Genomic DNA, 24,700 nt, shown 5'->3' on the forward strand with positions numbered 1-24,700 from the left:
TGCACTGGAAAGTTAATGAAGGTACCAACGATGTTTTAAATCCTACACTGTAGGGAAATCCAACCCAATATAAATTCCTGTTATAAGCAGTTTAGTTTTAAGACATCGGAATAGAATTTGCACTTGTTTATCTTCTGAACCAAGTGTAAACAACAGAATACTGACAAGAATACATTAATATATTACTATATTATTTTTAAAAGCAATGTGCAACTTTATAATTTGATCTTTGTATCTATGCATTTTATGAAAGTGGAACTGAAGTGGTATTTTGCAACTTCTATCAATTTGAATTCTCTACTAAGGGGACTAGTTAAAAACTCATTACAGCATGTAGTGGTAGTGTTTACTGAGCAGAGTTTTTGCTACTGTTCTACAGCTAGTTTTGAGAGCTTGGTGTAATCCTGATTAAGCAAAGAAGCTCCAAATCAGATTATGCGTCTCATGTCAATTAGATGGAACAGTTACCACCTGGGGACATAGTATTTCCACCAGGAAAAGAAAAAAATGTCCATATTCCATGGCATAACTAAAATACAGTTAAGCATAATTCTTTCTCTTCCTGAACTATATTCACACACATTAATAGTCATGGCCTTTTTTCCAACATGTAGAAATAAAGAATGCCTCATGGATGACCACACTGCTTCAGACTGTCATATTTTACTAATTGTTGTTTGAGGAACTGTGGAACTATTTTTATGTTATCTGAATAGAGAAAGATATGGGAGAATCTTTAGCACAAAGGCAATCAACTTGAAGAAGTGAATGAATGAAAGCAAGAATTAGGGGTAGCTAATAATTAGAGATAGTTAATAAATAGTCTCAGAAGGTGAGTGGTAGAAGCTCCATTTTTAATATATTAAAAATTTTTGTCACTAAAGAATTTAGTTTCGATGACAAACATCCTGTGACAAGAAGGTAGGTTAGATAATTCACTTTCCCCACCCCCATTTTTATTTTATGTGGTTATGTGACTCTCTTGAGCAATCTGAGTGAATAGAAAATTATACATACAAAATATTTAATAGGTAAATAGTGTTTTAACATCATATACGAGGACTTGCTGGATAAGATGTTAGACATTCTGCTCTGAACAATGGCTGCTTGTGGTGAACCTGGTCTGGTGATTCACATTAGCTGAGATTAAGCAAGTGGATTATGATGTTTTTCCTGGCTGAGCACACTTGGAATAAGACTAAGGATTTTGTTTCATGCGGCATAGACAACCACAAGTACAATTTATAAATCCCTGAAACCAAGCTACACTCTCTTTTATTTACCTAGGATTGTGGGTGAGTATGATAAAATTATATGCAGTGCTTACCAGCTCTATGACATTGAAGGTATTCTTATGTATTTAGAACAAAGTGTTCCAAGTAGCGTCTTTACAGAATTTTGCTTTGTGCATAAATATTGCATGAGTGGCTTTGTTTGTAGAACACAGAGAAAAGATTAAATTCTGATTTCTGTTTTATTTTCTTGGAGAATAAATTTCTCAACATTTTAGTTGCCAAAGTATTTAATAGACATTCTATTTCATGTAATATCAGCTATTTCTTAATTTTAGAATAATATCATTTAAGTATGAAAATTGATAGCATGTTTATGATGAAATTAAGGTATTATGTGGTGGCCTGTAGTATGAAAAAGTAACTTCCACAATAAACTTATTTTTCATTGTTGAAATGTTTTCTATTTGTAAAAAGTAATTATAAGGTATCTAAAAGATGGAGAAGCACTTTTTGCTATTAAAATTAGTGCTAGAAACATAGTATGCCAAATAAACATCTATCATCCATTTTGCTGAGGAAAACTTATTTTTCTTAGTTTTGTGCATTCAAATTACTTCGTGTTTACACTGAAAATTGTCTTTTTTCTTTATTGATATGTATATTCCCTCTTTTTCTTGGATTTCAGTACTTCCACAGTATCAAGACAAAGTATAATAATTAGCTTTATGTAAAATACGTTGCATTTCTCTTTCAAATGCTGGTGCTTATGTAACTGAATGTTTTGCACAAGCACAAATATCTAGAACAGCTTCTGAGACGCTAATTCCAAAGTGATTAATGTCTCTAGTCTCATGAGAAAATCCACCTATTTTATCTCTTGTAAGAGTGAATAATCGAATCACACAGTTAGATGAAATTCCACTCCATTTTCGCGAAGTGTTAGAAGTACAGTAGAGAGTAGCTCAGGAGCTGTGTCTATTCTGTCTGTTTCTGTCTCTGGCCATTGACAATGACACTTTTCCCCCAGAGATCCTGGACTGGACTCTCAAAATCCAGTCTTGGCCAGCTGAAATGAAGTAACATGACACTCAGTTCACTCAAGAACTTCTGTCATAGCTGCTTTCACTCAAGTAGAACATCTGCCCTGCAAAGAGAGTAGGAAAGTTGGTGTTGTAGCTAGCAACAAAAATGCCCTTATAGATTGCCTCTAGGCATATCCAGCTTACCAGGATGACATATGCAGCATAAAATATCTTGTTCAAATTGTGTCCCTAGTCTTAATTCACCTGTCAAACTCTCAGTACAGAAGTATAGTTAAAATTTACTTGGCTAATCAGTAGATGTGTAAAAAAAGATGAACAACTGTAGCTCTCAGGGGTTTCAGTTAAAGTGGAGCTGCTCCCTCCTACAGAAAGGAAGCCATTTCAGTAAGCTGGGTTGTATATGTTGCTGCAGCCAAACTTGAAAATTTATTCTTGCATATTCCTTAATTAAATGTTTTTTTCTTTTTCATTTTTTAGGCTTTTACGATTTATTTATTTATTTATTTAAAATGGAATTGTGATTATGCAGATCAGTGTTAGAGTCATTCTAGTGCATCATTCTTGTGCAGTCCTGTTTGTCTATTCTTTAGTTTTAGCACTTAGAGGAGTATATTTTACAGCATTAATTAAGACATTTCTTCCTGTGTTGTCATCAGTGTTCAAAATAATTAACTCCTAGTGAAGGCAAAACACCTGAGCTGAAGCTGAAGCATTATAGGAAAAGCTGTAAGAACACAGTAAGATAAAAATCTTATCAAATCTGACTTTATTTGAACTTCACTGTTTTGAAACCTATCATTTTCTTATCAATTTCAGAACTGATATATGCAGTATCAAAAGAATCAGAATACTGTTTTCCATAGTTTCATTAAGAAAAATATATGGTAGCCAGAGATTGTTCCATTACTCAATATGGCAGCTATATTAAGATTACATAATAAAAGAATTTAATTTATTTTATTTTGATGACAAGTGCTCCCTGAGGCTGCTATGTAGCTTTTCAGTAAAAGTCTACTAAAACTGTTTCCTTGAGGTTAATTAGCTGAAAGTTTTTATCCTCTGTTCCAGTGAAAGCAAGACAACCATTAAGATAAAGTTTTTTAGTCACCTAAAGAGTTGTCATTACAGTATCTATATTTAGATTGGATTAAAATGGAAAGATTGGTTGCTCTATTTACAAGCATGAAGACTATCAATATGGGTGTCAGAAATAATTTGTTGTTTATAAGACCAGTATTTAAGTGTTGGCTACTTCTCCTGAAGTATACCTAAATATTTTTGTGTCTTTTTGAGGGACTTGGAGATTTTTCTTGTACTAAAAAGGCCTTATTTTGTCAGTAGTTTTTTTCTCTCAGTATAAATGTGACTGTTGTAGTAGATATGTATTGTGAGTTATAAAACTTGTAATAGAAAACAAATAATATGTCAATTTATGATAAAACTTCACTATAACACATGTTTTGGGACTTATTATGGTATAGATTACAGTGCTGTAAGTCAGAAGACTTTTCTCTGATTTCTGTGGTTTTGCCTTGGTATGAAACTGGTATAGAAGATCATACTAAATTGTACTGTCTTTCAGTTTAGCTATTTTGGACTAAAAAAAGGCTTGTACCAAAGCACAAATTCTTCTCTCCTGGTTAGGACTTTTCTTAAATATCTTAAATGTAAAATGTCATTAGCTTTGTGCTCAAGAAACGATGGACTGGCAAACCACCTTCTTCTAAGAAAAGGCCTCTTGTACGAAAATGATAAGAGATTTGAAATTACATTGGAGAGTTTTGGGAATACTTGCAAATAGAGCTATGCTAACTTAATCTGACAGTATTGGAGTCTTTGTGGAATTTAGTGATAACAGCTTGAATCCATTTAAATCCAATGATTTTTGGCACAACATGCTACTGTTGGTTTCTTATAAATCCTCTTTCTGCACCTTTCAAAATGTAGATCACATTTTTGCTAGTCACAAGAAAAGTTTTACATCCATCTCCTCTTTCTTCCAGATTTCTGTCAAAATGAGTGAAACACCTTCAAGTAGTTACTCTGTGAATCATCCAAACTCCTCCGAGAGTGAACAGAGTTTGTCCACACGCCATTTCAATGTTACTGAACCTGTCGTGGCAAAACGGATTTGTTTCTATAAAAGTGGAGATCCTCAGTTTAATGGAATCAAAATGGTGGTTAACAGCAGGTCTTACAAGACATTTGATGCCTTGCTGGATAGTTTATCCAAACGAGTCCCACTACCTTTTGGAGTAAGGAATATTAGTACACCAAGAGGGAGACACAGCATCACCAATTTGGAGGATCTGGAAGATGGAAAATCCTATATTTGCTCCCATCAGAGGAAAATGAAGCCCATCAACCTGGAACAGGCGAGCAAAAAGCCTCTGCCCTGGCAGATCAGCAGGCCTGTCAGCGCTCGCCGTCGGGCTGTGCAATTAGCAAGGCAGAATGAAGATGGGTTTGGCCACCGAGAAAGCAGAATTACAACTCCCAAAAAGATGCTTGTTTTCAAAAATGGGGATGTAAGGCTTAGGCGCACCATAGTTTTGGGAAAGAAAAATACACAAACATTTGAGGCTTTTCTGGATTATATGAGTGAGTTAATGCAATATCCAGTTGCAAAACTCTATACCACTGATGGCAGAAAGGTGAGAAAAAGGATGAGTACTGATATTTTTTGTGATTTCTTCTAGATTATTTTAAATTAAAAAGAAGTTATATCCATGACTGAAACACAGTCTTGATGTACGATCTGATGTTCTAAATTTAATCTGTTTACTTTGTGAGCCTTATTCCCCCTTCAGAAGGGCTACTGGCTTGGAGGAAATATACTGGAATCTTGGCAACAGAGAGAAGCTAGTGAGGATACATCTCATTTTAAGCAAAAAAGAAAAACCACATTTTTTTCCTCTTACTCAGGCCTCTTTAAGGCACACTCTCAATTATCTACTTTTATCCATGTACACAAAACCTTTCTTTGGTCTTAATGCTGTTTATCTGGGATTCTTAATGTTTTAGAAAGTGGTAAGTAGCACCTAATGACCCACCCATTTTTATCATTGCACAAATGCAGAGTGGTTAGCCATTAATGACTTGGAACTCTGGCACCTGATTGCCTATTATAGTTCTACACCATGGACCAGGTTCTGCACCTCTAAACTCAGGTGGTACAGCACTAATAATTCAGATTTTAGTTTTACATGCTGTTTGTATAATTTTATCTCAGTTTTTTTGTCTGTTGTTTAACCACAGAAAAACACTTATGGTTACACTTAGCAGATATCTAGAAAGAGAATTTTGTGCAGAAATCAAATAATTAAAAAAAAAAATCTCCTGTTTACCCTTCACTGGCTGAAATTGTGTATTGGGTTGGTAAATTACAAGTTAGTAAAGTACAGTTTTGAAGCATTAATTGGCCATATATTCTGGAATATACATTCAAAACTGTCAGACAAGGCTCTGAGCACCTTAATCTAGTCAGACCTGATAAAATACTCAAGTAAAGGGTTAGACTACATGACCTCCAGAGGTCTTTTCTAAAGTATAATGCTCTGTGATGATGTCCTTTTCCTTTGTGGAAGTATGAATCAACTGATTGTGCTGTATTCTGAATTTTTCCTCCAACTATATTTTCATGTGTATACCTACCTCCAAATGCATATTCATATTTCATGAGTATGAACAGTCACTGTGCAACTATGAAACAAAATTGCATGTGCAAACACTTAAGTTGTAAGAAAATTTTGATCTAGATCCAAGTTGCTTCTTGAAGTAATTATCCAATAAATTTATATAACAAGATATATCCTTACAGAAATAGGAATTGCCTTATAGGAATTGAAAAATTAATTCTGTGCTGTGATACATATTTAATAGTATGCTGGAAATGAATGTAGAGACTAAGAAGTGACGATATTAAAGCTTGAAAGGGATAAATCTCTTACATTATTTTTTGGTGATTACTAAGGAAGAGAATTTAATGTTACTTTTTTTTTTTCCAGGTTCCTAATCTTCAGGCCCTGGTATTGTGCTCTGGAGCTGTAGTCGCAGCAGGGAGAGAGCCTTTTAAACCAAGCAATTACGAATCCCTTGGGTATTTGAGGCCTGCTAAATTGCTTGGAATTGGAAATCGTGTGTACCCAAAAGCAAATGCCAAGTCAGAAAGTGAAAAGGGTAAGTTCTTTGAATTCATTTGTATTTTATTAATTTATCTCTCTCAGCATAAGACATAAACAGTGGCAATCTTACTAGGATCAAAGATATTCAGAAAGGCCAGTTGAAATTGTTTATATCTGCTGTGACTCCTCTATAAGCTTATGAAAGATCAAAGTGTTAATTTTCTTTTTAAAATGCAAGTTTCTGCTAAGTACTCAGCTACTATGCATATTTTGTTTCTGACAGACTCACTTAGAACATGGATGAAAATCTATGAGTATATTTCATTTTAATTCACTTGATTGCCATTGTTATTAATCTTTTGGTGCCCGAATTAATAACAACAGTGGTGAAAGTAAAACTTCAAGCTACTTCAGGCTCTCATTGAATTGCTTGGGCAAACCTTTTGTTCAGTTTTTAGAACTTAACAAATGAAGGTTTGGGTTGTCATGACTTACCCTTCTCTTGTTGCATGTTCCACACAAATAGGAAAACATCCATCCACCCGAAAATTCGACATGTTTTTAAAGCTGCTTTTGCCTAAACAGAGCGATTTCCAATCTTCTAGCCTCATGGCTGTTATATATATATGTATTTAATAAATTTGGGAAAAGATATGCAAATATGTACTTTCTTTTTGATTACTCATGGAGTTGCTCCACTGCTAAGGTCAGGAAGAGTGTGAAATGGCCAGTGGATGATCAAGAACATGAGGGGCTGTTGGAGAGAAGCCAGGCTAGATAAGTAGCCTGAGGTCGAGGGAAATGAAATGCTGCAGTACTAGAGCTGTAGGTCCTGTGAGAACTCTTGACATTAGAACACCGTGTATGGTTGAGGTACTGTCTGCAGGAACTTCCTTAATCCAGAGGTAATCACTTTTGCTGCAGCTTCCCTGGAGAACCCAGGGAACACCATAATTGTTACTGTACTGGGACTTTCCATAGTAACCCTGACAGTGTTGTGGAGCATGTTAATAGATAAGACGTTTGATTTCCATTTGCTTGAGGGAGCTCCATTCACATTCCTTGCACTTTATTATCTCCCCACCAAGCTATTAATTTTAGGGTTTTTTCAGCCTTCATGTACTTTGATTTGCACAGCTTGAGACCTGTTTGCAGAGCATAACTAATGAGTCAAGAGACAATGAATAAGAACATTTTGAGAATGAAAGTTCTGCAGAAACAAAAATCCTACCCAGATTTTTCTCTGAGACAGAGACTGAGCCTTGCAATTGTAGAAAACCTGATCTGCTGAATCTGATTCTCTCCTGCTTCTAATTCTTAGTTAACAGCAATTACAGAAGGAGGGGGGAAAAAAAAAAAACCCTCTTTTTGTCTTTAACCTGAGAATTTAAAAAATATCAGGTGTAGGAGATATAATTGATATGAAAGTGTGGAAAATGAAATTTCAACATCTTTGTTCCAATTCCATATTCTGAGAGAGAGAAGGTGAGATTTTTACTCTGTGAAGCATTAATTCTGGTCTGTGTTAGGAGAATAGTACAAGCTTTTGTTTCTTATTCAGTTAGTGGGAAAACATATGCTTGAGAAACTTGCAAGGTCATTTGCCTGAAGTTATAGGCATTTTTCTATAATGGTAATATATTACTGTAAAAACTCTTGACATGAGACCACTTAAACAAACAAACTTAAATTCAAGAACTCTAGATAAGTTAATATTGCATGTGTTGAAATGCCTTTTGCAAGTGAAACCTATCTGTTAAATGATGGATCTTATATATTTAGATATCAGAGGCAGTTGTTCATACCCTGGTGTGGGTGCACATGCACTGTGTCCCTTGCACATGCAGAAGACCTTGGAAGACAGCAAAACTTTATTCTTATCTCATGAGCTCTTAGCTCTCAACTCATCAGCAACAACTATGAGAGAGACATAAATTTTTTTAAAAGACCCAAGTTATTGCAGAGTAACCAAAACATATTGTGGGATATATATTGTGTATGTGAACGTATTTTGGGCCACATTCAAAAATCACTGAAGTCTAGAAGTATTCTCATTGGCTTTGCTGAGTTTTGCACCATTGTCTACAGTACAGATATGTCAATGTGTTTCAGAATGTCATGATTTAAGTTCAGATTTTTACAAGGAATTCAAGAACTTCAATGTTTACTTCTTTATAGAAGGCCAGTCCAGAAGATTGGATATGAGCCCTTTCCTCACTTGTCAGTGACATTAAAGAGTAGCTACTCATGTACTGTAGATTGTTAGATTAAGCCCAGGGACATATATATTCACCTTGACTGACATGTCTTAGTACTAACTGTAAGAGCTAATAAGAAATGATACATTAATGATCACTAAAGCATGAAGAGGAAGTAAAGCTTGAAGCTCAAACAAGTGAGCACCTATGAATCCCTTGAACAGGTCGAGGCAAATTCAGCTCTCAACTAAGTATAAAATTAGATCATCTAGTACTTTTTTAGGCTTTGGAGCTTCAAATGAGACTATAGTTCTGGCATTAGAAAGAACTATTGTAAAATAAAATTAAGTGGACAAGTATTTAAATGTTTAATTCTTTATTAATACTTTCTTATATTTCTTTCTCTGAAAACGTCCTAGAAGAATAGCAAGATTACCCATGGGTCTTTTCTGTACTTTCTAATGCAAAATAAATAAAAAAAACCAAAGTATGTAAAATAACACACTTCATAAGCATCTTTAATACTAATTTTTCTCCTTTCTTCTTTTCTCTTCCTTTTTGCCTGTCTGCTGTCTCATCATCTGGATCCTTATCCATGGTATTTGTCTGCTCTACTTTCTATCTACTGAATGAATCTATGTTCTTTCAATGTAATTATTGGTAGTGAGAGCTGAAATGGACTCTAGTTCAAGATCTCAGATATTCTCAGTTTCTTCTGACAAAGAATCCAGCAATGATAACAACTCAAATGATAACAACTCAGATTCTTCCTATGCTCCTGACAGCCATAATGGGATAGAAGGAAATCAGTCAGTTACTGGTGAAGACTTATCTGTGGCACAGTATCAAGATGATGTTGAGAAATCTGTTCACATTAATCAAGACGGCAGTATCACAGTGGAAATGAAAGTTCGATTCAAAATTAAAGAGGAAGAAACCATTAAGTGGACAACCACTGTAAGTCGTGCTGGCCTTTCTAATGACAAAAATATCTCCATTTGCAATTCTTCTGCAATGAATGTGGAAGACAGCTCATCTGATGTAAACACATCAGACTGTATAAATCCAAAAGATGCTCCATTTTTGAAGAGCTGCAATAAAGAAGAGGAAGACTTGTTACAGCAATCCAATGAGGAAGTGTCAGAAAAAGAATCAGAATCTGATTTGAAAACTGCTGGCTGTAATGTCTCTGAGAAGAACAATTCTGCAGATATAGATGTAGGCAATGTACCTGAGGAAAATATCAAGCCTCGCTTTTATAGGCCTCCCACCCCTGGGCCAAGGCGTGTTAGACAAAAGAAAGCAGTAGTTGAAAGTGTCACCTTGGTATCTGAGAAAGAGGTTCAAGAAAAGACAATAGGACAGTTTTCCTACAGTGAGGAAATAGAGAATGGGGAAAAAACATCTGAGTATTGCATGGTAGCTCATTCAAGCAGAAAAAAATCAAGTGTCAGTAATCCAAAGTTTAATGAGATGAGTGACAATGCTTTATTAAAGCTTTCTTCAGAAAATATAAAAGAAGAAATGCTTTTAAAAGTAAGCCATAAAAGTAGTGAGTTAATAGAAACCACGAATAGGAAGGCATTAGAAGTGCCTGGTGAGGATGAATTGGTACAGAATATATTGGAAAAATCAGTTGTGGGACAAGGTGCATATAGTAGTTTAGTATCAACCTCCGAAGCTAACATCAGTGGTTTCATGCCATCATCAAAATCTTACCAGGCAGCTAGGCCAGGTACAGCAGATCACATCCATAAGTCATATGATATTAAACAAATAAAAAGATCAGTGAGTTCTTTCATTACGTATTCAGAATTATGTCAGTCAAAGGAAGAATTAAAATGCCAAGCTGCTGATTTAATAGCTGTTTCTCAAGATTCAGTGCATTCAGCCCGTGCTGGACATAGTCAGATGAAGATGATGGCACCTCCATGTAACAAAAGTCCTACTGAGAACATAAATCCAACAGCTGGATTCTCTCCTACTGTTACTGAGAGTGAGGATCAAATCTGTGCCACGACTGAATCTGTGATGACAACACTCATTGAGGATAGCCAATCTACATCATCTCTCACCAAAAAGAAGAAGAAGAAAAGAAAATCATCTAGCTTGCTAGAGCAAGGTACATACGAAAATAAAAAGCATCAAGAAATTTCAGAGGTAATTAAAAGTGAAGGATTGCATATCACACAGGATTCCACAACAGAGGCTATGGATAAATATTCTGAAATGCCTCAGAAAAAAGGATCTGAATATTTTGCAGAAAATAATGATGGGTCTGCCAATGCAGACAAAACCATATATCCTGAAGATGAGTTCTATCACCAGGATTCAGTGGAACAAAATGGATCATCATTGTCTAATAAAAAAAAAAGAAGTAATAACAAGAAGTTAGCCAAGATACAATTGAAGTCAGGCAAAAAAAGTAGTATCATTTCATCTGCAAAGAGTGAAGATGGTCTAATGGCAGCTGATTCAAACAATGAATATGAATACAGTCAGGATACATTTTGTATTGAGAAAGAAGGTGCACATCTTATAACCAGTTCTTTCAAACAGACACCTAATTCATCAGTGACTTCAAAGCCATTGTCAGAAGTGCCAAAAAAACTTAGCTTTGAAAAAGAAAATAATAATTCAGAGCATTTACTGTCAAAGAAAGAGAAAAAGCAAAAGGCAATGAAGAAAAATCTAGGTAAAGGTGTAAATAAGATAAATATGTCAGAGAGTGCCTTTATGCTAGAGGCTCTAAACCAGGAGGGTTTTCAAGAGGAGGTTGTTGAACATTCACGTGAAAACTATGTCCAAACTTGGCTGAAACATTCGTTATCAAATTCTGTCTTACCCCCTATAAAGAAAAAAGAAGGGACTGTAGAGAATATCAATGGCTGTTCTTTTCCTAAAGAAAATACTGATGCTTCTATAGAAAAAGAAGCTAGATTTATCACAAATAATGTACATGTAACTGGAAAAAAACACCTACTTGAAGATAATCTAACAAAAAAACCATTAAAGCCTATTAGTAAGTTGAGAATTTCAGAAGACTCAGCCAAAGATTCAGATGAAAGACAAACTGATTCTTTGATTCATTCTAATATATCTATAGTAGAAGAAACCAAGTACTCACTAAAGTCAGAATTTCACCAGGACAGTAAGCTACATTTGTTTCATGAAGCATATGACAATGATAAAAAGATGGAAGAAGCTGACATTCAAATTACCAACCTATGTCAAAGAAAAAGATCTGAAGTTGCTGTTCAAGCTGATTGCACAATTGTTAGTGAGAAAATTGGAATTGAAATTCAGAATAATTGCATGTCTAGCATGTTGCTGCATGAACTACAATCAGCTTTGCTTGGTCTGCAGAAAGTACATAGTGGATGCATTGGAAAATCTTGCAGCTTTTCAGATCTTTCTCCTGCAGCTTTTGGTTCTTCCTCCAATGCTCTCCTGGCTTGGCTACTTTTACTAAATCTGAGAGAGAGTTTGATTGGGACAGTCACAGATGATATGCAAAAAAATGCCTGTAGCTGTTCTGAAATATTTACACAGTTAAAATGTCTGAAACAAACTGCAGCTATAGAACAAGCTGAAGAGCTTAAGGCTGTTTTCTCACATCTCCAACAATCAACAGAAAATAACTTATTACACTTTAGGAAGGAACTTGAAAAGCAGGACTCCACACATGAGAATATGCCCATATCTGAAATTCCCAATGATATACATTTGCATGAACATGAAGAATCAGATGAGCCTTGTGTTGCAATGGACAGTGTCAATTCTGAAGAAGCTCTAAAATTAACTGGGGAATCAGAAAGCTGTTTTGATATACAGAGGGATCTTTGTAAAGAAACAGAGACTTTAGACATGACTGCTCCCAAAACACAACTAGATGGTCAATATGCCAATACTAATTCAAATACCTGTAGCCTTCCATCAGCTGTAGAGACACCAGAAGGAAATGAAGAAATGCCTGATAGCCTATGTGAAAAAACTCAAGATACATTTATTAATGAAGAGTCAGAATCTTCAGCAGAACCGAACTCCACAGTTCATAGTGAAATTTCTAATGATAACAATTGTACTTTAGATCAGGATACGTCTGAGTTAGAAAGTGAAAAAGGCATTGTATCTGCTACTACTGATAAAAGTGAAGATGAGGCTGTTGGTTCAAAGTCAGCAGATATTGACAAAACTCAAAAAAATCAACTTACACTAGATGCTGAAACGTCTGTAGAATATAATAATGAGGATTATTCTGTAGAGGGTGACAAGGAAGATGCAGAAATATCTGAGGAAACCTCTGAGAGGTTATCTACTGTCTCTCCATTATCATTTCGTTATGAATCAAAGCAGATTACAGAATGTGACATGACTGAAGGAGAACTGAAATTGCAAGTAGAAGAACTGGAGAACAAAATGTGTTCTGACACTTTTCAATTTAAAAAATGCTTAAAAAGTCCTGCTACTTCAGACTGGTCAGATTACAGACCAGATACTGAAGAGAGTGATTATAACTTCAGGGCATCCAGTGACTTGACCAATGAAAGTGGGGAGGAAGCACTTGAAAAACATTATAATACTGGCTATGTAAAGAGAACTATTGAAAGACTCTATGGCAAGACAGAAGCTTCATTTAAGCCTGATTTTCACAAGGGATTTCCTTACACTTCAAAAGTATTTCAAGTGGATACTGGAGGATTCCACTCTGCAGTGGGGGAAAAAATAATTTATTTTTCTCAAGAATCTATGTCTTGTTCTGCAGAGAAATTGTCACATTCTTCATTACCATCACAAGAATATCCAGTAAAAGTAAACAAAGATGACTGTATATTGAGAAGAGAAAATACTCCTTTACCAACACCACAATCTGCTAACAGAGAAGAAACAAGTTATACTCATGTCTGCTTAGGAGAATCTCCAAATCAACCTTGTCAACCTAGCATTCAGGCTAGTGAAGATGAAGGAATATTGATAGATAAAGGCAAATGGCTTCTGAAAGAAAATCATTTGATAAGAAGATCACCACCTGAACAGACTGGAATGTATGGTAATTTAGATACAACATCAATTGAAAGTGATGAAGTTCCATACTCTCACTTTGGCAATCTGGATCAATACCCTGCCCTTGATGAGATCCCTTCTTCAGAACTTGAAGATATGGTAAAACCCACTGAAAACTTTTGCAGTTACTTCAATATGCCTCATAATAGTGATTCAGACCCCCTTCAGGATGAGTCAAATACAAAAGGCAAACCTAGTCGCAATGGTAAGGTCCTTCCTGCACCAAACAAAGACAATCCATCAACCATGGCAGCTTCTACTTCCACACAGGCTGACACCAATTTTCCAGCCTTTTCATCTGTAGAATTTAGATTGCCTGATAACAAGGTGCATCCATTGGAAAAGCCTTCAAATGCTGTACCCATACAGTCTCAGCCAACTAATGTTAGTAATGTTGATAGAAGTGCTCTTCATGAAGAAGATTCTCTGGATAGACTCCATGCCATATGTGGCCAACATTGTCCAATCCTGATGGTAACAGTGATACCAATTAATGAGGAACAGAGAGGATATGCCTACCAAAAGGAATCTGATATTGAGAACCAGCTGGGTCCATATTTATTGGCCAAAAAGAGCAAACATTTAGAATGGTCGGGACAAGACCTGACAGACAAAAATAATCATGTGACTTTGAAGAATAACTCTATCAATAAGATTGCCAATAATATCTTTAATAGGTTTTATGCTGATAACACTTTAGATTTTTTTAGTAACTTTGGAATACTTTCATCTTCAACTTTGAAAGACACAAATATTTTACGAGATTTACATGTTACAGAGGATATGAATGTAAACCCCATGGAAGCCAGAAATTGTCAAAATAGTGTATCCAAACACATACCCAGTGATCTTGTCACAGGCACAAATACTGAGCTACCCAATGGAAAAACAAAAGTATGTCAAACCTTAAGAATAAATTTAATTTATATTGGAGAAAAATTTTCTCCCATGTTGGCAGATCCAGCAGAAACCTGTCATTCTGAAACATTTCTGAAGTGTGACACTTCCTTAAATAGCATTGAACATAAAGCCTCTGAAAATCTGAAAAACAAAAATGCCTTTCCTAAAGAAGAAGAAGACAAAGAAGAAGTAATCTGCTCTTCTACAATGAACAGTGGAAACAGTAAAGATGAGAAAGGCTTGTAATAAAGATCTTGGAATTTCCATTACATTAGGTTTAGTGAAAACATCTTCAGAAAAAAGAAAATCACGTAATCAACTCTTGAACGGTGCAGCCAATAAAAATCCCAGTGTGAATAACTAGAAAAAAATAAATCACAATTGTATATCAGTGCTGAAACAGAAATATTAATTACGTTTTTATGACAATCACCATACAAAGAACAGTTGTTCTTCTAAGCAATGATTTCTTGGCTAGGAAAGAGTTTTCCCCTGAAACATAATCTGTTAAGAGATAGTTGTATACCCATCATCTAATTTTAGAGAAATGATGGCTGCTTGTTTCAACAGAGAACGGAAATTTGAAATACCTGCCCAAGCTTTCAGATAAGATTTTTATATTCCATGACATTTGAGAAGGAGCTTGAATACTGCCTTTCAGTAGAAATGCTTTTCCCAGAAGAGAATCAACTGATATGTTTAATTTGAAACGAAAAGTAGGACATACTATTTAAATGCTGTAATACAATAACAAGTAGGAAACAGAAGTCATGTTAATTTTATATGGAAGTACATTAAAAAATTGCTGTTTGAGATTTTAAAGGCCAGCTGCAGAACATGTATGTGAGTAAAGAGATTTTTCCATGTAGGGCCATTCAGACAGCACATAAAGTTGGCTTCTTTGACTCAGATGACACAAGAAAAGGGGCACATTTAGGAACTGAGAACGGAGACTTTTTGTCAATGGACTTCCTGACTGCTCTTGCCATATTTCTTTTTGAGGCAGCACCATTTACTCTTAAAATTGTTCTACATACACTAAAGATTTTAGTTGTGTGTTGTAACTTAACCTCTCTCTGTACTTTAGAGATTGTATTTGTGTTTTTGTGGGGTTTTTTTGTTTCTTTTGATTTTTTTTTCTTTTGTTTGTGTGGAGTTTTTTTGTTTTGTTTTGGCTTGGTTTTTTTTTTTTTGTTGGTTTGGTTTTTTTTTTGTTGTTGTTGTTGTTTGTTTTTTTGTTTTTTTGTTTTTGGTTTGTGTGGTTTTGTTTTTTGTTTTTTTTTTTTGGTTGGTTGGCTTTATTTTTTTTTTTTTAAATATGTTGCGTTTTGAGAATCCAGCTCATATGCAATATTTTCCATGATTTTTCAATCTGTTGGTAGAGTTATTTTGGATACCTGTTTACAGCATTTTTTAAATACTGCATGTATGTAGTAAGCACCTATATATGGTTTACAATTTTCAGTAAATGATGTGACACATGAAATTGGAAAATACTTAATGCATATTGTGATTAGAGAATGTTTCAGGGCTTTTTTGCTAGATTTTAATTTCTAATGCCACACAGTACTTCTTTTGATTTCAATGAAGTCAGACTTATACCTGAAAATAGAAGGTGCTACTTTTCAGGTAGAGAATGAGAATTTGGCCATTCTGTACTCTTGAAGACTGTGTCTAGAATAACTAGAATGCACATGCTGTGATAAGCCCTGGGCCATTATCCTTTGATTATCCAGATTGGGGAGCTAATAAAAGGCTGACGCAAATTCCTTTTGGCCCAGAGGCTTTGATTGTGTCTGTGTGGGACAGAAGGCACTGGGAGGAAAGTAGAAGTTGGATGTGAAGCAAAAAGGGTTTGTAGCACGGGTAGGAAACCTAGAAGCACTCCTCAGTTTTTTTAAAGTCCAGTGGCTGATATATTTTCCCCTAAATAAATGTTGTATTTCTATTGTTGTTGTTGTTGAAGCAGTGTATTTATGTAATTAACTAAATAAATTCTAAAGCAAGATGTATTGTCTAATATATGTCACACCAAATAGCTGTGTTTCATTCTGCCCTTGTTTCTGATGTTCTCCTGTCCATCTCCACTTCTTGTGGTGTCCTCCTTCACATGTTTTAGAATTGCTCCAATGTCTCAATGGTATTTTTTCATCCCTTTATGTGTTGATACAGAAATAAAACCTTTGTTTAAAAAATGCAACTCAAAATTACTAGAATCCATCTGAATGTCATATAGCATTCTGTGCTGTAAATAATGTTTAAATTACAGGCAAATTAACAGCTATATGTCTCCATCACTCACGGTCTTTCTGCTGGATTCACAGCACTCTGTGCTGCATTCACAACACCTCAGTGTTTCCAGATCAAGGTTCAGGAACCTTTAATCAGATCCTTATTACTGAGAGTTATTGAGCAAACTAAGCACTCAAAACATGAGATGTGAAGTACTCCCTCAGGTTACAATTAGCAGAGACCACAGCAAGAGGTTAATGAATATTAACTGAAAGACTTGGTTTTGTTTTCTGTACCTTAGCTGAAAGAGAAGGAATAAAATAGTCACCTCATAGCAGGACAAAAGGTTGACAGTGAAATGTACCATACTGTCATAAGGTTTATGTATTCATTAGTAGTACAGGGGAGATCAGAGAATCATGGAATCATTTAGGTCAGAAAAGATCTCTAGGTACTACCATCAACCCAGAATTTCAAAGTCCTCCATTAAACCATGTCCCTAGGTGCCATATCTACACATCCTTTAAATACCTTCAAGGCTGGCAATTCACTCGCTTCCCTGGACAGCCTCCAATGCTTGGTGACCCTTTCAGTGAAGTAATTTTTCCTATCATCCAATCTAAAATCCAATCTAAACCCTCCCTGGTGCAACTTGAAGCAATGATAGAAAATATTAGATGTCTGAGATGCACAAATGAAACAAAATTATTTTCATAGTTAAGACTGGAGAAGGCTGAAGAGAGAACTTCGCAATGCTAGAGCAACATACTGATTGACAGAGGCAAAAACACCATGAGGAGTAGTATGAGATACTTTAATAGGATAGAAAAGCATTCAGCAAGCATTCTAGGGTTTATAGAGAGCATGCCATACATCTGGAAAGAACTCAGTTTTTGTCTTGCCATAATTTAAAAAGAAATAGCCAACATAACACATAGATGACAGTCCTGGGAACTCTCAGTTTATTTAGTTTAACTGCTTACTAGAGGGAAACTACACAATTAGGTAGGTAATTCCATTTAATTACTAAATCTCATTTTAAATCTTTTTCTCTGTAGTCATTACAGCTTCCACCAGACACATGTTCTAGAGCACGAGTCCTGCCTCTGGTGTCTGTCTTGAATGTTTTCTAGTTTACTTCCTCAGCCTTCTCATGGTTAGTTTATATACATGTGTCTCAAAGCCATCACTGTAATTTACTTAGAAAAGTCGTTATCCTCCTTGGTATCTATCAACAAAATCAGACATTTTCTCAGGTTTTTCTCCTATATAAATATTTTCTCCATTTCCTCTAATCATCATGATTATACTCTCTGAAAAGCATAAGGCATATTTCTCTTAAATCTTAAGGATGTCAGATCAATGCATCACTATTAAAGAGAGAAGACTCATGGGTTGAGATAAAGTTTAATAGGTAAAGCAAAAGATGCACACACAAGCAAAGCAAAACAAGGAATTCAATCATCAGCTAATTTCAGCTGTGGGAAAAGCAACTTTTGAGGAGGCTCACACTGCTCTGTTGCTAGTAAATGTGTTTCTATCAGTTCTCTTCCTCAGATCTCACAGCTGTTTTTTTTACTTATACTTTCAGTTAAATATGTTCCAGCTATGACAATTCTGGAATTGATAAAATCCAGTGATACCATTTCCTTTAATTCTATGCCATTGGTACTTAGCTTCCACTGAATTTGAATGGTTTGGGTTACAAGGGGCCTTAAGACTCATCTAGTTCCAACACCCCTGGTGTCCCCTGATCAGGGACGTCTTTCACTTAGACCAGAACTCCATCCAACATGGTCTTGAGCACTTCCAGAGATGAGGCATCCACAGATTCTCTGGTCAACATATTCCAGTGCCTCACCACCCTCACAGTGAAGAATTTTTCCCTAATATCTAATCTAAACCTGTTCTCTTTCACTTTGAAGCCATTGTACCTTTTCCTGTCCCTCTCTATCTTTCCTGTAGGCGCCCTTCAGTTACTGGAAGGACACCCCAAAGTTTTGTCTTTTCCAGGCTGAGTAAACTTGATTCTCTCAGCCTTTCCTCCTAGCAGAGGTTCTTCAACCCTCTGATCAACTTGTTGGCTCCCTCTGGATTTTCTTCAACAGATCAAAGTCCTTCCTGTGCTGCTAAACCTTCAGTGGACTCCAAACAAGCTGCTACCCCTGTGTAGCCAATCACACCTTTGCAGAGATACAGATCCTTTCTTAAACAGTTCTTTTCAGCAGAGCTTATTTGCTTTCAGAGTCCCTAATATTTAAAGTTATGAATGTCAAGGCTGTCATTACACAGTACTGCATTGAGCAGAGCTGATATATCCTAAGTAAAGAAAACCTCATATTTAATACAATATTTCAAAACTGTGTTTGAAAGGTGATCTAGGTTCATTCAAATTTGACTGGGTCATATAGGACATTTAGAATAAAAGATATGAATGCAACTTGACATTTCTTGACATGCCCAATACAGCAAACTCAATATTTGCCTGCTGTAATTTTGTGAAACACATATTTCTGTATTCATTGGCACACTATTATTTAGAATTTTGATTACTGAAATGCATTTATTTAAGAATCATGACTTTAAGTAATTCAGTGAGCCTTTTTATGTTTTGATAGCTAGGAAATGGAACGTGTCAGTCCTCACCAGTGATGTGCCATCTGCAGGAACAAGCTCAAAGGTTTATATTACACTGTATGGGGATCGTGGCTGTTCAGGTCCTATTTTTCTTGATGGAGAGAAGGGAAAATTATTTCAGAGCGGCAATGAAGACATCTTCACAGTAAGTAATATATATTCATGGTGTTGCCTTCTTGCTTCCTGCCAGATCGCATGACATTTCAAACCCTATGTGATAAAAGGCAGTTTTTTGTATGTTACACATATTTAGAAATAAGAAACAAGACTTAAATGTAGAGCTAAATTTAATATCCTTTCCCACTCACTTATCCAAAGATTATTTGATTCAACAGGTTTATTGTCTATTGTTGAAGAAGAACTAGTGTTTTAATTGCATTGTGGCCAAGAAAACACCAAGAAATATATAATAAATATAATATTATATATAATATATATAATATATTATATATTTATTATATAATAAATTATAGTTTTTTTAGTTTGCAAATTTGAAACAGGGCTGCAATACTAAAAATTAAATGAGGAAGTGAAGAATTAGGATATGGAGTAAAATTTTAACTTTGTTGAACACCTGCTGCTTTATTGAAATAGTGGCAAATTTTATACCTGTAATAAATCTATCTGAAACTGCTTCTGCTTCCAGTTACACAAACAAATTCTTCCTCAATCAGTCTTATAACATGGTGATTTAGGTGAGCCAAACTAGGTCCGTTATCAAGATCTGCATAGCTTGAGTGTGCGTATAGGATTGTCAGGGGTTGTCTACAGGTGTCTGCTGTAGGGCCATTTGACAAGCAGGTGCTTCCATCACCAGTATCCAGCATAGCAACTCTCCTTCTGAGAAAAGGCGTTTGATGGCAGCATTAATGAAGAGCTCACCTTTTCCACAATTACCCCACAGATGTTTGGGTTGCAGGAAGTGCAGTTCTTATCCCTTTTCAGCCTATGGAGCTTCTCAGATGAATCCAGCACCCCTGATAGTCATTCTTCATCTGTGAGAACAAAACCAGCCAGGCTGAAGGGAGTGAATTCAACAAGTAAGCAAGTCCTGACAGATTAAAAGACTTTGTTCACAATGGATGTTGGCTGTTTCCTGTTGTAATTACTGAAATTAATTTCACCTACAATGACTTTTGAATGCAAAATATGGAGGACAATCCCATTGTTTGAGATCAAGGATTTCCCTGTTAGGCAACTATCCATAGCACTGAAAACAATCAAGGAGAGCCTACTCTGAAATGATAGAAAGAGAAAAGGGCCTCTGAGTGCCCTGTATTTGCAAATAACTGTGGTCTGTCTTCGCTGCTCTGTCTCTTTATCTTTTATAACACTGAGTTCAGAGAAATTTATGATACAGGGAACTCAATTCACACCCTCCATACAATGTCAATGAAAATATGAAAATTAAGTTAACAGAAAACAGCAGAAGGAGAGAAAATCAAGCCTACATTATAACAAAATAAATTATACAGTGAGGAAGGAAGACTGATGGTGTACTTCCAGTTCCTTGAAGATAAGCTTTCTATTTCTACACTTAAGTTCATAGTAAGGTTGTTTGAATAACCTTCACACAACGTTATTCCCTCAGTGCCCTGTTATCTGTACTGGACATATTCATTCAGCTTGCTCAAGAGCTAATCTTTCAAATACAGCTTTTAAACTTGATTTAATTGAAATTATTTGTAAAAAAGAAGCATCAAAGCTGACCACAATTGTTTCCAAAAAATTGTAAGGCATAGACTCCTGGAGGGGTAGGGAGAAACTCAGAGGTATATGGGAGGCAAAAATAATTTTGGAAAAGATCACTAGTATAGATGCTAAACGGAGATAAGTTTTAGGGTCAAGATACCTTTGCTTTTTAGTCATACAGATGGTCTCTTTTCATCTCCCACTTAGGCAAATATTCAGCCAGGAATTACTACAGGAACTTCCTGAAGACATTTAGATGGGATTGTCAGGCCAGTGGGATTTTTCAGGCTTGTCTTTTAGAAGATCCAAATGTCTAAGGATTTTCTGAAGTAAAAGAAGCTGGGAAGGAAATGTCAGAATATTTAATTCCTCGAATCAAAAGTCTCACCTTACAGCTACTAAATTAATTTCTGCTGCATGTCTTCTTTTTAACAAATGTTCTGTGTTTCATTAGTTGTGTTTCTTTTACAGATCAATACTAGGAACATAGGACATCTCTACAAAATACGTATAGGACATACAAATGCAGGAAGCTCCCCTGCCTGGCACTGCAAAGAGGTAAAAGCAGTGAGAAAGAATTTTATCTGTCCAAAAGCAGTCACTATGGCAGTGGATTTAAAATATAAGTAAGAAAAAAATCCCGGGGATTATATTAGCCTCATCAAATGCCTTCACCTTCATTTAAGGGATTACTTATGAAGGAATGTTTTTGTGTGGAATTAAAGCAGCTTATGATGTCTGTGTTGGCTGCTTGCAATTTAATACATTATGTTTCTTTAAAAATGTGTGGCTGGCAGCAAGGAAGACTGCTAGACTTAGCTGCTATAGTCTGAGTTTTCTACAGGTCTTTGTATGCTGCAAAGTGCCTAGAGTTTGTTTGTACCAATAAAGTCAGTGAATCCAGTCTAGCCAAGTCCTCCCCAAATCTGTGGCTGATGCCTATGGGTCCCTTTGCACAGCACCATTGCATTGCATTGCAACATTACAAATGTTTCTAGTTGTGTGTGCCTGACAAGAAAAAGACAGTAAGAGGTCCTTTTTCCTCCTTATGTAAAAAATATGCAGGTTAAGCAAATATAATAAAGCAAAGAGAATGAGCTAGTTGCGTTTCAAGATTTGATTGGGAAGCACAGTATGTAGGTTTCTGGACTAGAAATTAAAGGATCTGATTTTTATCCTAATATTTGATGTGATACTGTGTGTGCCAATTATATGCTATGCATGTCTGAAACCCACCCATTTTTGTGCCAGAGTTTCTTATATTTCAGTTAAAAGACTGCAGTTTATGAAGAACATTAGAAGCTGCTGTCGAACTCAATGTTGAAATTATATTTCATGGCATATCTAGATCTATCTAATGCAAAGTGCCCACTAAAGTCAAATATTCATTGATCAGTGCTCAAAATCTGTGGCTGTTTGCTGCTTGTTTTTACCTGGGCCTGTGACTCAGAAGGAAGACTCAGATCTGGGAAGTTCATGCCTCTAGACAGTTCATGTCTACACTGAAATACCATGTATTATCATGCTAAGAGGTTTCATGGTAGAATTATAGGGATTATATCTCTTTCAATTCAGGTGATGAATTCCTGATTATAAAACCTAAGTATTCTTTTTCCAATTGTTCTGAGTTTTGTGGCCATTAAACCACAGACCATTAAAATGAGAGACTGAGGAAGTCTGACAAAAAATAAAAGGAAAGAGAAAAATTAAAAGTTATTATTACCCTTTTTTCCACCTAGGATTTATTAATTGAAATCAACAGTAAATTTAAAAAACCCTAACACTTCAGTGTGTTCCATTAGTTATTTATTTATAAATTTTAATTGTCTCTTTATGGAATCTCAGTCGGTCAGATACAATTTTTAGGGAGTGGCTCATCAGACAGGGCCAGGTCATTCCCTCTTTGCAACTTTGGGCAGAAAGTCTAAGGAAAGGAAAAAAAAGGCAATATATTCAAACTCTACAGGGAGTTTTTTTTATGGTTCAGAGACAAAGGAATACAGCCATTGATTTCTAGACTTCACACAAGAGGAACAACCTACAGACACTTAGCATCACTGTTTCTTGGGGAACCTACATTTTCTTCAGGAAGAACTAAAATTAAAAGATTGTGTTCTACATCTGCAGAGCTTTTCTGATAGTTAGACACACTAGTCCTCCGTCAGTGTCCCATGATTTCTGTACTGATCTGTACTGAGATGATATCAGACCAGGAAATGTCCATGAAGGTGCTGCTTTACTAATCCAAATTTCCCTTTTAGGCTTCATCAGCAGATGTTGACAAGCTAAGGTGTGCCAGGTTTTTCAGAGAAGATGAATCTTTGTCTTTAAAGTTTAATATTCAAGCAGCAAAAGAGATAAAAATGTTTCCAGTAATTCTGAGGTTGTTTAATATTCAAATTAAAGAGATTAGATTCTGCAAAGCATAGAGTGAAACTACAAGTAGGAGTGTCTTTCCTTCTCTCTGTTGATCCAAAATCTAGTGTAGATAGGGGTATAAATTAGCATAATCAAGGAGTATTAGAACATACAGCAGCCTCTGAAGTGCTTGCTAAGAAATACTTTGAAGTACAAAATAACCTCTTTTCCTCCTTTAGCTGGTGGGCAATGGTCCTTTTGCTGCTACATGCTTGAAGCTGGGCATGGGAGAAAGTAATGTAGGGTATTGTGTAGACCTCAAGTAGAGTTGGGGCTAGCACTTTCATGGTTTATTTATGTCACAAGGAGTGTTGAAGAATCGAAACCTGTCCCTTTAATTCCTGTTCTGATAAAAGTACAAGGAATAGAGATACAAGCATTGACAAGCTTCCCAGTGGGAAGTTCCGTCTTTGGTAAGCCATGCCACCTAGTGCCAGCCCCCATGGATGTCCTAGCTGGAAAAACAGGAGGAGGAGCTTGGAGGTGCTTCTGAACTGACAAAACCTGTTTCTCAGTTGCACTTGAGTTACTCTGCCCTGAGCTTTCAAATATGACTGAGTGAAAAGTCAGATTTGGGCAGTTGGATCCAGGAAGAAGAAATGCTCCAAACCCATGGTTTTGAGGTCATCCACAAAGCTCTACCTGCACAGATTTCAACAGCAGCCCACATGTGTCATGTCGTGTTCTATCTGATCTGAGATCAGCAAGTTAAATTGGAATTTTTGGTGCTATTTAGGTGCAGTTGCTGAACCTTTTCTCAGGGGAGCAGTTCTCTTTCCCTGCACATCGATGGCTGGCCAGGGACCAGGCTGATGGGGAAATATGTGTGGAGCTTCCTGTTATACAGCAGGGTCAGCCTATTCTTCCAGGTAAGCACCATACCACATCAGCAAAGTCAGACCCCAGACTGATGCTGATAGAGGTGAGGTAATTGTTTTTCATCAGGCCCTCTATTACTTTTTGGCTTCCACAACACTTTTTCTGCTTTGTTTCCCTGTTGTTACTGTGCATACTCAGGTAAAAAGCACTGGAAAAGAAATGAGAGAATCTTTAATGCTTTGAATTTCACACATTCTTTAAGTGGATTCCTTCTTTGGTAAGACCTTCAGTGCTTGTTTTTGGTTTAAAATAAAGGCAATAATAAAGACATATCAGAC

At 36.0% G+C, this 24,700-nt stretch overlaps 1 protein-coding gene across 1 annotated transcript in view; it reads left to right on the forward strand.

The window, feature by feature from the left end:
- Window positions 1–4,293: 4,293 nt before the first annotated feature.
- The window catches only part of RP1 (RP1 axonemal microtubule associated), a 171,517-nt gene continuing 151,110 nt past the window's right edge, over window positions 4,294–24,700 (forward strand). Inside the window, exons 1-5 of the mRNA XM_014881614.2 lie at window positions 4,294–4,932; window positions 6,286–6,457; window positions 19,415–19,578; window positions 21,597–21,683; window positions 24,280–24,412. Coding sequence (XP_014737100.2) covers window positions 4,294–4,932; window positions 6,286–6,457; window positions 19,415–19,578; window positions 21,597–21,683; window positions 24,280–24,412 — 1,195 coding nt within the window. The remainder of the gene's footprint in view (window positions 4,933–6,285; window positions 6,458–19,414; window positions 19,579–21,596; window positions 21,684–24,279; window positions 24,413–24,700) is intronic.

This window comes from Sturnus vulgaris, chromosome 1 (assembly GCF_052056855.1).
Source record: "Sturnus vulgaris isolate bStuVul1 chromosome 1, bStuVul1.hap1, whole genome shotgun sequence".
Classification (NCBI taxonomy): domain Eukaryota; kingdom Metazoa; phylum Chordata; class Aves; order Passeriformes; family Sturnidae; genus Sturnus; species Sturnus vulgaris.